This window comes from Jaculus jaculus, chromosome 5 (genome assembly GCF_020740685.1).
Source record: "Jaculus jaculus isolate mJacJac1 chromosome 5, mJacJac1.mat.Y.cur, whole genome shotgun sequence".
In the NCBI taxonomy this organism is placed as follows: Eukaryota; Metazoa; Chordata; class Mammalia; order Rodentia; family Dipodidae; genus Jaculus; species Jaculus jaculus.
In genome coordinates this window covers 100,774,942-100,788,498 of record NC_059106.1, presented here as the reverse complement: position 1 = coordinate 100,788,498, position 13,557 = coordinate 100,774,942, and the positions used below count along the sequence as shown (strand labels likewise).

Below are 13,557 nucleotides of genomic sequence, written 5' to 3'. Positions count from 1 at the left end.
AGAACTTCAGGGGTTTCTGGAAGAGAGCTGCCAGGGGTGGAGAGAGGACTACAGGGTTTCTGGAAGAGAGCTGCCAGGGGTGGAGAGAGGACTACAGGGTTTCTGGAAGAGAGCTGCCAGGGGTAGAGAGAAGACTACAGGGTTTCTAGAAGAGAGCTGCCAGGGGTGGAGAGAGGACTACAGGGTTTCTGGAAGAGAGCTGAACAAGAATGCTTTTAAGCTCCTGGGCTTGATGGTAAACTACAGGGCATGAATAAGGAGATTAAGCATCTGAGAGCAAATCCTGGGGAAAACAACCTCTGGCTAAAAACTACTTACAAAGTAAATTCACTTTTCTGATAATATACTCCAAAGTTTTTAAACTCTCTAGCTTCTTTAAGACTGTGGTTTCAAAAGGTCACATGGGGAGTGGGTCACAGACTAAGAAAAAAGAAAACTGAAGAGCAAAAGCATCCTGAACATGAAATAATGTCAGGTTGCTCATATTTAAAAACCTATTATCAAGCCAGGTGTGGTGGCACATGCCTTTAATCCCAGCACTCAGGAGGCAGAGGTTGGAGGATCTCCATGAATTCCATGTCAGGTCAGCCTAGGCTAGAGTGAGACCCTACCTCAAAAAAACAAACAAACAAAAAAACCAAAAAACAACTATTTTCTCCAACTTACAGAACAGAAAGCACAATAGCCTCAACTCTGCTTTTCCATAAATTACAATGAGGTTCCCAGCCTGCTCTTTGTGAAAACTGAGCCTTGAGAAGTTAATCTAAATCCCAAAAGACTGTTTATTACCTCTGAGTTTTTTAGTTAACCACTGTTTCTCAATGTAATATGAAAGTGTTCCAAGATCTCAGAAGCTACTTGTGACCTCTTCCTCTTCCTCCTCTCCATAAGATGCCAACACTTGCCACCCTCAGCCACACTACACTCTGCACACTGTTTGATGCTTGGCTCCCAATGCCTACTATATCTACATTCACCTCATCTCCTTCAAATCCTTGCCCAAGAGTCACCTTTCCAGTGTGGCCTGCCCCAATCCCCATTAACTATGAAACCCTTATCCATGTTTATGACCTCAAGGTGTCCTGCTACTTCTAAATAAACACTCAATGAATACTTGTGTGAGGAAAAGAATGTTGACACACTTACAGCACAAACACATTCACTGTGTGCAAACATACAGTGAGCAATGAAAGCTAAGATGTACTGTAAACTCAGAAGTCTGTAGAGGAAAATGGTTATAAATATGGATTGATGTTTCTATCACTAGACTTCCTGTGGTTCTTTGTTTTTGTGCAAATTATCTATGATATATAATGTTCATTCTACTCTAGAAAGAACATGCATAATTAGTAGGCAATGACCATTCTATTGGATTTAGGAAGAGTCTTTAATTGCTTCTCAGAATTTTATTTTTTACATACCAAAATATACTTACTTCTCTCACACTTGTAGAATTCTCTAAACATTTGACTTGATACTGCAGTGGGAATGGTACCAGTGTTGGCCTGTACCAAGAAACCTTTAAATTACCATCATCTGTAATTTCCATATGTAAGCCTAATGGTGGATCGGGCTTCACTTAAGGAGAAAACAAAATATTTTTAAGTCAAGAATTTTCATGGCAATCATGGATAAAATAAAGCCTTAGGACTAATTTCAGAACCAAAGCAAAACTGTATCTTCAGGTTTTCCCCTGGTACCTTACTTCTCACCCAAATCCACATGTCTTCAATTCCTCTCCCACAAGTGGTAAAGACTATAAATTACTAAGTGGGAATGTTTTGATAAATGTGAAAAAGCCTATTTAACTTTATTTAACCCAGTAATTCTCAGACTCTTAAAAGTCTCTCCTTAGTCCCACTCACCTCACTTATTTTAGCTGCTAATGAGGAAAAAATAACATTAAAGAACTTTATTCAGGAGATGCACAGAACTATACAAAATTCAGCATATCTATTAATTTTAAATACAACTCAAACATATCTATTTAACCCACTAAGAACAAACATTCCCAGGCAACATGTACCCTTGGTAGGCTCTCTGTTTTTCTAGAAGTAGGAATGTAGTTTCTTAGTTCACTTAAGTTTTACTAGGTAAATGGCCTGATTTCAAATGTATGTGCATGTTGACATATGCATATGTATTTACATATGTAAGTATGTGGCTATTTCAAACAATAGCAACCTTTCAGTAAAGGATTTCTTTTTTTAATATTTTTTATTCATTTTTTATTTATTTATTTGAGAGTGACAGACACAGAGAGAAAGACAGATAGAGAGAGAGAGAATGGGCGTGCCAGGGCTTCCAGCCACTGCAAATAAACTCCAGACGCGTGCGCCCCCTTTTGTATCTGGCTAACGTGGGTCCTGGGGAATTGAGCCTTGAACCAGGGTCCTTAGGCTTCACAGGCAAGCGCTTAACCGCTAAGCCATCTCTCCAGCTCAAAGGATTTCTTGAATAGATCAATAGAACATGTTTCATACCATAATGGAAATCCAAGCAGCCATTAAAAATCATATTGCAGAGGCAGGCGTGGCGGCACACGCCTTGAATCCCAGCATTTGGGAGGGAAGGCAGAGGTAGAAGGATTGTCATGAATTTGAGGCCACCTTGAGACTACATAGTGAATTCCAGATCAGCCTGGGCTAGATAGAGTAAGACCCTACCTTGAAAAACCAAAATAATAATAATAATAATAATAATAATAATAAAAGAAAAGAAAAGAAATCACATTGCAGAAGAATACTAATAATGTTTAATGTTCTTAAATTCCAAATGCTTACCACATATTTCACTTGAATTCTTGATTTGTTAAAGTTATCAGGTATATTATAATAATGATTGTCAAAACGGTAATATGTATCTTTTTCATCAATGCATATCTCTATATTTGCAAGGTTTTAACAAACAATAGGAATTACTCATGCATGTAGAAAATATGATTTCAATAAAAATATCTACTGATTTTAATTTTATTTTCAACAAATGAAATAGCATATTTTCCACATTCCATAGGTTCAGGAACTTAGAAATAGGTTTTATTAATTTTTGCATGTGTTTTTAATGTATGTATGTTATATACATGTGGGCATATGTGTGTGGAGGGGTGAATATGCACATATGTGCATATGCATGCAGAGGCTAGAGGTCAATATCAGTGTCTTTCTCAATCACTCTCCATTTTATTCTTAAGACAGATGGTCCCACTGAACCCAAAACTCACACATTCGGCTAAACTATCTAGCCAACAGACCCAAGGGATCCTCCTTTCTCTGCCATCCTAGCACTGGGGACTCATGTCTTCACGGTCACCTGGCAAGCACCAAATGAGGCATATCCCAAACCCTTGTCTTTTCTTTTCCTCAAAGTTGACAAAGCTTTAATTCATATGGGATAACTAAACAATGGTCTAGAAATAAACAGTGAGTTTTAATGTGTTTCCAGGACCAAAAACAGCACAAAAATACCAAAGAGCAGTGAAATCATTCAATTACATTTTTGTACATTTCCTATCTGCATACTAATATGCATTCATATTGAAAAGACAAAAATAAATTTTCTCAGGCTCACATACATGTAAAGTTCTAATTACTGCCACCTACCTGCTGCTTTGAGAGCAATAGTCTTAGAAGAGTTAATGTTACTTATTGTCCACTTAGCACCTAGATCTAACCAACCCTTTCCTCACCAACTACTAAATCTGTTCTTTTACTCTGTAATTTTACATGGATAACTCTTCTTCATTTATCTCAAATGCAATGCCCTAAAAGACTCTTTGACCACAGAAGAAATAGTAGCCTTCACCCTGATACTACATCATACCACCTCTGTTATTTCTTGCACTACAAATTGTGGGCAATTACAAACTGTAGCTATCATCATATGTCCAAATATAAGGAAATACATTTTTCCTAAAATTATTTGTCCATAAGGACAAAGCTAAGTTTTCAACTTCATATAAATTCTACGTTAGCCCTTTCCTTTAATGGCTCAGTTGTGAAAATAAATGCTGTTTTGACTGATTCTAAAAATTACCAAGTAGACATAGTTTTGTAAAGAGAAAAATAAGGTATTTAGTAAAGATTTATCCTTTTTTCTATGGTATAACTTCATAATTAAATTCTTTGGATGTCATTGATGCTATGTTGTGAAAATCACAACTAGGCCTTTAGAGAACAAATTATTATTTGAAAGCCTTAATGTCAAAATAAAGTGTACAGTTTCAAATATGGCACACTTCAAGTAACACTGAAAGGACTGAAGTGAAAGCTTCAATTATGTGTAATTGGAAAATTAATTGGAAAGGTAATTGGATAGGTAATTCCCATGATGTCAAAATCAACCATACAAAGAGGCATGTAAAGATATGCACTTGTTTCACGAATGTAAGTAGAAAATAATAAAACTACTTAAGAAACATTTAAGCACAATGTTAATTATTCATATGTACACAAACTGAGTTAATTAATTTACATTTGCCCATATATTCATATCAAGTGACTAGGTATTCAAGTTTATCAAAAGCGATTTGAGGATCTTTGTAGTATGAAAGTGGGGAACTGTTCCCACTTGAGATTGTCTTGTATTCAGTTTTATACAGTAATGGTTTTCTGTCATTTTCCTCTCCTGACTACTGTGGGCCCAGCACCCATAGTTTCTCCAGTCCCTACAATAGTCCTGGCACACATGTCCTCTAAGAAATACTTATCAAAGGAAGAAATTAAGGTAAGAATCATGCTTTTAATAATTTTCAGAAGTAGTTCTCTCAGATGTAAAAATTGATAAACAAGTAATACATGTTAATATAGATATTAGCTAAATCCAAGATGTAAAGAAGCCAAGCTGTTTTCAAAAAACAACTCTGACATCCCCAGAAGCATATAGACTATTGATTCTGGAATCTGCCCTTAGCGTACTCTAGTACTACACTTACCATAATTGATAGTGAGTATCAAAGTGATATAAGCCAATAAAAAATATACAACCCATAAGCAATCTTAACTCCAGCATGGTTGACATAGATTTAGCACAGAGTCCTTTTAAAGGGCAACTTACCAACATGCATGGGCTGTACTGACATTAGGGGAGACTGAAAAGTCACTCCAGCAGAAGCAATTTTCAGATACATAAGAAGAGTGCCATTGAGCCTGGCTGTTGGTATTGGCACGTGACATTCACAACATTCCTGAACACTGCAGCTGCACTGGACAGTCTGAAAACTGTCTTCCTGAAGGGGCAGGGGCAAATCCTCTATCTCTTCAGGCCTATATTATAAAAAAGAAAAGTTAAATGCACAGATGTGAAAGTACTGGAAAGGTTTAGAAGCAGGGCCAAATCCAAAGCTATTATAGATACCCAGCCTAAGACAGAAAAACACAGACAAGAGTAATAGAAGATGAACCATCAGAAATAATATAAGCAAGTAGACAAAAAGATACTAACAGGAAAGAAAATATGCATCCAGGAAAAATATCTTTCAAAATAAACATGAAATGAAGGCTTCCCTCAGACATCATTAGAATTCATCCCCTTCATCTTCATTATAAAGAGGTCTCCAGCAAAAGGAAAATGAAAGCAAGTAAAAAACTGGTGCCACACAAGAAAATTAAGCTTAACTAAAAGGGTAATCATTTATTGACTGATTAAAGAAAAAATAACAACCATGTATATTTATGGCATTTATAACATAGGTAGAACTGAAGTGTGTAACATTAGCACCAAACCTGGGATGATAAATGAGAATACCATTGAGATATTCTTATACTATGCATAAAGTGGCATGACACCACTTAGATTATACTAAGACATATGATAAATTGCAAATCCACTAAAGTAACACATCAGGAAGATAAAGCAATAGGCAAGAGAGGCAATTAAACAAAATCATAAAAATAGTCCAGAGCTGAGGAGATTGCTCAGTGGTCAAAGGCACTTGCTTGCAAAGCCTACCAGCCTGGATTCAATTCTCCAGCTTCCCACATAAAGCCACACTGGCATTCATTTGCAGTAGCAAGAGACCATAGGTTGCCAATACACACACACACACACACACACACACACACACACACACACACACACAGAGAGAGAGAGAGAGATACATACACACATAGATAAAAATAAAAAAAAATACAAAAGAAAGAATGAAAGGAAAAAGTATGAACAATAAGAAGAAATTTTTTTTATTTTTTTTTTGTTCATTTTTTATTTATTTATTTGAGAGCGGCAGACAGAGAGAGAAAGACAGATAGAGGGAGAGAGAGAGAATGGGCGCGCCAGGGCTTCCAGCCACTGCAAACGAACTCCAGACGCATGTGCCCCCTTGTGCATCTGGCTAACGTGGGACCTGGGGAACCGAGCCTCAAACTGGGGTCCTTAGGCTTCACAGGCAAGCGCTTAACCGCTAAGCCATCTCTCCAGCCCAAGAAGAAATTTTAAAAGATTAAACATAAACATGATTGATGGCAATAAATGTAAGTTATCTAAACATCCCATGTAGATGGCAGTGTTTATCAAATTTGATGAAAAAGCAAGACCCAATTATAAACTGGTCAAAATAAACTTATTTTAACTTTAAAACACAAATTTGCTATAATAAATGGTCAAAAAAGTATTTGAAAATTCCAAAGTAAGTCAAAAAAAAAAAAAAAACAATTGGGGCTGGAAAGTTGGTTTAGTGGTTAAGGCACTTGCCTGCAAAGCCAAAGGACCTAGGTTCTATTCCCCAGGACCCGTAAGCCAGATACACAAGGTAGCAGATGCACCTGGAGCTTGTTTGCAGCAGCTGGAGCTAGCACTCCCATTCTCTCTCTGTCTGTGTGTCTCTCTCTTTCTCTCTCTCTCTCTCTGCCTCTTTCACTATCTCTCTCAAATAAATAAAAAGAAACTTCATTTAAAAATGAATTGAATAGCTACATTAATATCACACAGCATTCAAGACAATAATTATTGATTAACATAAAGAAGGTTGTGTCATAACAAAAAGGGGGTGGAGAGATGGAAAGATTGCTCAGTGGTTAAGGCATGTGCCTGCAAAGCTAAAGGAACCAGGTTCTATTCCCCAGTACTCACAGAAGCCAGATGCACATGGTAGTATATGTGTCTGGAGTTTGTTTGCAGTGGCTAGAACCCTGGCACTCCCATTCTCCCTCCCTCCCTCCCTCCCCCCCTCTCTCTCTCTCGCTTCCTCCCTCCCTCCCTCCCTCCCTCCCTCCCTCTTTCTCGCTCATGCTCAAATATTTTTAAAAAAGTAAAATTTTAAAAAGAGAAGTGGAGATCAATTCACCAAAGTATCTAAAAAAGTACAATTGTCCAAAATGTGTATGTCCCTATTTCACAGGTATAAACAGGCTAATTCATAATTATCAATGAGAAATTCAACCCTTTTCTCAGTAATTATACATCAACTAGACACAGATCATTAAGGATGAAAAAGTGAATGGCTCTAGCAACCAGCTTGACCTATGTAATGAGCTTGGTCCTCCAAACCCTAGCCATAGTATTCCCCTTGAACAAGCAAGCCAGCATTGATCTGTTTTGCTTGCCAAACTGCACCAAAACAAGCTGTTTTTTTCCCACAGTTGACAGTGTTTGCCAAGAGCAATAGAATTCCTGTAAGAGCAAGGAGAGAGTACACCCAATCATGTAACTTTGCCAGGGTCTGCTTTTATCTGTACCAGTAGTAACTAACCTATGCTGTCTCACACAACACCGGGAAACACTCTAGGGCAGTTTGCATGAATTCTGCTGTGGACATACCATGTAAGGTAGGAGTTTAATAGACAGAAGTAAGGGTGTTAAGTGGTTAGTGACATCAGGAACACATCTGGCTATGGTCCATGGCTCTGTAAATAAACCCTAGTAAGCTCAATTTTTCACCACAATGAGTAAGAGTCATGTTTTGGATGGCACATGTCACCCACTTTGGAGGCATATGTTGTTTCTACATTTCTCTGGGAAAGTCACAGTTTAATCTCATAGGAAATTCAAGAGAACCCCATATAACAACAACAGATACGCAATCTTTCCAAGAGGACTCATAATGGTTTACCAAGACAGGCTATATTCTGAGCCATAAAATGTGTCTCAATAAACTTAAGAAGATCCCAGTCACAAAACTTAGAATTTAAAAACTCAGTAGCAGAGGCCAGTAAGTAAAAAAGGAGATATAAAGGGAAGAGAAAGGAAGGGAGGAAGGTACTTCATAGGTTGGTATTGTATATATGTAAGTAGAATGATTGAGATGGGGAGGCGATATGATAGAGAATGGAATTTCAAAGGGGAAAGTGGGGGGGGGGGAGGATATTAACATGAGATATTTTTTATAATCATGGAAAATGTTAATAAAAATTGAGGAAAAACTTAGAATTAATAACAGGCATCAATAGCACAGATATTTAGAAAGGTCTTAAATATTTGAAAACTAAAAGCAAGGTAATTTAAATTTAATCTACTAGTAAATAACTCATCAAAGAAAAAAGCTGAAAGATATTAAAAGTATGTAACAATAAACTGAAATGAACACAACATAATTTAACATTTTTAGGATGTTAATGACGCTGGGGAGATGGTTCAGTGGATAAAAGCACCTGCTGCTCAAGCATGAGGAACTGAGTTCAAATCCCCAGAATCCATTTAAAGTAAATCTGGTGGCATGTGCCTGAAATCCCAGTCTAGCAATAGAGACAGCAAAATCCTGGGAATCTCACAGGCCATTGGACTCATAAACTCATACAAACTAGTTACCTGCCCAAGACATGTACAAGATGGCACCAGTCAACATTCTGTCATGAATAGGGGATCAGCTCCTGGGGTTACTCCCCTCCCTAAGGAGCTAATGGCAGTTAACAGCTGTTGGGGAGGGGAGATATCCTCTGCTGTGGTGTGTCCACTGGTAAGTGGTAGGAAGAAGGGGTTCAGCAAGGCTGGGGGTAGAAGTGAGGGTAATGAGGGGTACATATGATACAGATACAATAGATGTGTGTATATGTATATGCATGAATGCATATATACATATATATGAAACTGTCAAAGAACAAACAAAAAAGAAAAGGCTGGGCATGGTACGCCTTTAATCCCAGCACTTGGGAGGCAGAGGTAGGAGGATCACTGTGAGTTTGAGGCCACCCTGAGACCAGATAATAAATTCCAGGTCAGCCTGGGTACAGTGAGCCTCTAACCTGTAAAAAGGAAAGAAAGAAGAAAGAAAGAAAGAAAGAGAGAGAGAGAGAGAGAGAGAAGATAATTAAGGAAAAAAGAAGGAAGGAAGGAAGGAAGGAAGGAAGGAAGGAAGGAAGGAAGGAAGGAAGGAAGGAAGGAAGGAAGGAAGGAAAGAAAGAAAGAAAGAAAGAAAGAAAGAAAGAAAGAAAGAAAGAAAGAAAGAAAGAAAGAAAGAAAGAAAGAAAGGCTGACCAAGATTTCCAAACACACATTTGAGAAAGGGTTAATAGGAAACCAAAGAACAGGAGCAAAGGCCAAGTCTATCCTTACACTAGCCCTTCTTAAGTTTACATACACAGTGAGACATATCACCATTTGCTCTCATCCAATTAGATAGGAAAATGACCTGGCAGTTAAGTTTTCTGTTTGTACTACACATTGTCAGGTTCACAAGGGCAAGTACAAACCTGTGTTAAGTATTGTTCTTTGTACTCACTCAGTGCCTGAGAAGCATAGCAGTACTATATAAAGGAAAAGAACTCCCTTCTGAGGTCTGAAATGAATGTCGGAAGCAGTCCCAACATACCACATTGTCCCAAGTACCTCACCTTCAGAGGCTTAGACAAACATTAATATCTGAACTCAAACAATGCTTTCCCTTCAAGGATGTATTTACAGGATTTTTAAATCCACTTTAAACATAAGGTTTTAGATCAAAAACTATGATTTTTCTAACATGGAAACCTTGAAAGATTTCTCCTGTGAATTTCTTGATGTCATAAAGAGTGGCTTTTCAAAATAAAATCACATTTTATTATGACCTTAAAGCAAGTCTCACAAAATTATATTTATGCTCAATGATTCCAAGTAATTTATCAAACAGTAAGTTCAGTTTTTTCTATTTCCATGAAGAATTCCATTGGAATTTTGATGGGGATTGCATTAAATGTATAGATTGCTTTTGATAAGATTGCCATTTTCACAATATTGATTCTTCTAATCCAGGAACAAGGGATGTCTTTCCATTTCCTAATGTCTTCTTCAGTTTCTTACTTGAGTGTTTTAAAGTTTTCATTGTAGAGATCCTTCACTTCCTTGATTAGGTTTATTCCAAGGTACTTTATTTTCTTTGATGCAATTATGAATGGGAGTGATTCTATGATTTCATCCTCTGTGTGTTTGTTGTTAGCATATAGGAAGCCTACTGATTTCTGTGTGTTTATTTTGCTTCATGGCTATAGGTGTGTTTATCAGTTTTAACAGTTTGATGGTAGAGTCTTTAGGGTCCTTTATATATAGAATCATGTCATCTGCAAATAATGACAACTTGATCTCTTTCATTCCAATCTGTATCCCCTTTATGTGTGTCTCTTGCCTTGTTGCTATGGCTAAGACTTCCAGTACTGTATTAAATAAAAATAGGGACAGTGGACACCCTTGTCTTATTCCTGATTTTAGTGGAAAAGCTTGAAGTTTTTATCCATTTAGTATTATGTTGGCTGTAGGCTTGCAATTAGTAGCCTTTATTACGTTAAGATATGTTCCTTCGATTCCCAGTTTCTGTAGTACTTTTATCATGAAGGGATGTTGGATTTTGTCAAATGCTTTTTCTGTATCTATTGAGATGATCATGTGATTTTTGTCCTTCAGTCCATTTATATAATGTATTACATTTATCAATTTGCATATGTTGAACCATCCCTGCATCTCTGGGATAAAGTCTACTTGATCAGGATGAAAAATCTTTCTGATATATTCTTGTATTCTGTTTGACAATATTTTGTTGAGAACTTTTACATCTATGTTCATGAGGGAGATTGGTCTGTAATTTTCTTTTGTTTTTTCTAGTCTTATTGCTCTAGGTAAGACTTCAGACACTACATTGAATAAGAGTGGAGGGAGTGGGCATCATTTCCTCATTTGAGGTTTTATAGGAAATGCTCTCAGCTTTTTTCCTATTTCAAATAATGTTATCTATAGGTTCGACATACATAGCCTTTAACATATTGCAGTATGTTCTTTCTATTCCTAGTTTCTTCAGTGCTTTAATCATGAAGAAATGTTGACCTTTGGCACAGGCTCTTTCTATATTAATTGAGATGATCATATGACTTTAGGTCTATTTGTGTGCTGAATTATACTTCCACGGTTCTAATATATATCCTTCTCTTCACACCCATTTAAATTCTTTACATTGTTTCTCCCCAAAGACAATATCCCCAAGTGTTTTAAGTCATTCAGGTTGACAATATTTCAATTCAGTTTTTAGACAATGAAAGTTTCTCATAAATAACAAGGTATATAATGGTATTTCTATCTTTTCTACTGGAGGAATTGAGACCAAAGCTTTATCACACTGGGTGTGGTGGAACATGGCTTTAATCCCAGCACTCAGGAGGCAGAGGCAGGAACACTGCTGTGAGTTCAAGGCCAGCCTGGAACTACAGGGTGAATTCCAGGTCAGTGTGGACTGGAGTGAGACTCTACTTCATATAAACAAACAAACAAACAAAAAACCCAAATAATGTTTTATCTCTTTGATTTTAGAGGTCCTTTGCCTGGTGCTCTCCTCATTTCTGGTTGCTGGAATTATCACTGAAAAAGTGGTTTTGGAGAAAAACTTTTATGAAATTACCACCATTTTTAATTTTTTCCATGGTGGACCCATTTGTTATATAACTGACTTTTCCTTTAGGTATGAAACGCCTTACATAAACTATGTGGGGATATACTATCTGGAGAGAGACACAGAAATAGAATTCAAGGTATAAATAACATACAATAATTCATATAATATATTAACCATGTCACACAGAGTAATTATCTGGCAAAAAGTTTGCATTTCTTTCAGATTATATACCTGTATCCATATCTTCAGGGTCTTTGTACCTAAATCAGAAAGCAGAAACAGGAAAGCTAATGGAGAAGAATGCTGTATTGAAAAGAAAACATACAAACCACTCTCTGTAATGTATGTAACTATGAAAGGAGGTTTAGGAATGGGAGAGGTTTCATCACATACTGCTATATGTATTGCTCCTGTATTTCAAAAAAAATGGGCAGTAAAAAGAGCCAAATTAATTTGGTACTTACGGATCATATGAAAGATGAACCTTAAGGTCAGAATTCTTAAAAGGATTCTTGAATAATGGCTCCATATAACAGATGAATAATTTCAAGTCCCCTTTCATCCAGCACTGTATGTTCCAGTTTGCACCTGAATTAAAAACAAACTGCATTAAATCTGAAAAACATTCTGAGCACCCACTAAGAGAGAAGAGCTAAATTGAATTTACCAGTGTTCTCATATAACTTCTACTGCCCATTCTGAGAGCAAAAAGAACAAACTCTCCTAGGGGTATGTCTGCACAATCATTCAGTATCTTTGACCTTCAGTTTGTTTGTTTGTTAACTAAAAGAATTAAATTTAATTACTGCTTTTCAAACTTGTCTTTAATTCCAAACTACCTAAGCAGAACAAAAGATTTGTCATGCTCAGTTCATTTCCACTTTTCCAGGGAACAAAGAATATCGACTATGTGTCCGCTTTTATGAATAAAGGCAAAAGGATTCACATTTGAACTATGATGAATGTCTTAAAATTTTTGTCACTGTAATGTCACAGGATCAAAATAAAACTCATAAAAATATATTTTATTGCACTAAAATGTCACTAGAGAATGATATGATAATTTGTCATTTATAATGTAGGAATAGAACAATTTAAATGTTGTGACTAATAAGACAAAACTAAGACTAATTAAGGCAACACTAACATTTCTCCAACCAAAAGGATTTCTAGCTACTAAGTATCTTGTAATATTATGAAGGATAAATGTACTTGGGAGAACAATAATTTAAAATCATCAGTAACCACTACTTACCCTGGTCATTTTACTTATGAAAATTTGAATTCACCTAGAAGTTATCTAGTCCTTACCTCTCATCTGTAATATAAAATTTAAATATCATTACCCTTTCATAATTAAAGAATGTGTTGATATTTTTATCATTTTGAGACTCATGACTAACAACTTGTTCATTCAGTAAATTAACAGCTATGAACTTTATTAGAAACACTGGGAGTTATTCCTATAAACTTGTTTTTTAAATCTCATTTTACTACATCTTTTGTTCATTCATTTCTTTCTTTGATTTCAACACAGTGAAGTGTTTTCCCATGTAATCAATAGTGCTAAACTGGGGATTTGGGGTGGCTTCATACTTTAGAAAACATCCAGCACTATCTGGAAACTTTCATTTTGTTTTATTTCTTTGCAGCAGTATCTCACTTTGTAGCCCAATCAGCTGGCCTATAACTCATGATCCCCTCCCTTAGTCTCCCATGTACTGGGGATACATCTGGTATCTAATGAGTAAAGGCAAGGACTACCATTAAAC

At 36.5% G+C, this 13,557-nt stretch overlaps 1 protein-coding gene across 4 annotated transcripts in view; it reads right to left on the bottom strand.

Moving 5' to 3' along the window:
• Lepr (leptin receptor) overlaps nucleotides 1-13,557 on the bottom strand; it is a 140,594-nt gene that overhangs the window by 54,194 nt on the left and 72,843 nt on the right. For all 4 annotated transcript variants that reach the window (XM_045150512.1, XM_045150513.1, XM_012949462.2 and 1 more), the window contains 3 exons: nucleotides 12,250-12,373; nucleotides 5,056-5,264; nucleotides 1,436-1,578 (listed from right to left, as the gene is read on the bottom strand). In XM_045150512.1, coding sequence (XP_045006447.1) covers nucleotides 1,436-1,578; nucleotides 5,056-5,264; nucleotides 12,250-12,373 — 476 coding nt within the window. The remainder of the gene's footprint in view (nucleotides 1-1,435; nucleotides 1,579-5,055; nucleotides 5,265-12,249; nucleotides 12,374-13,557) is intronic.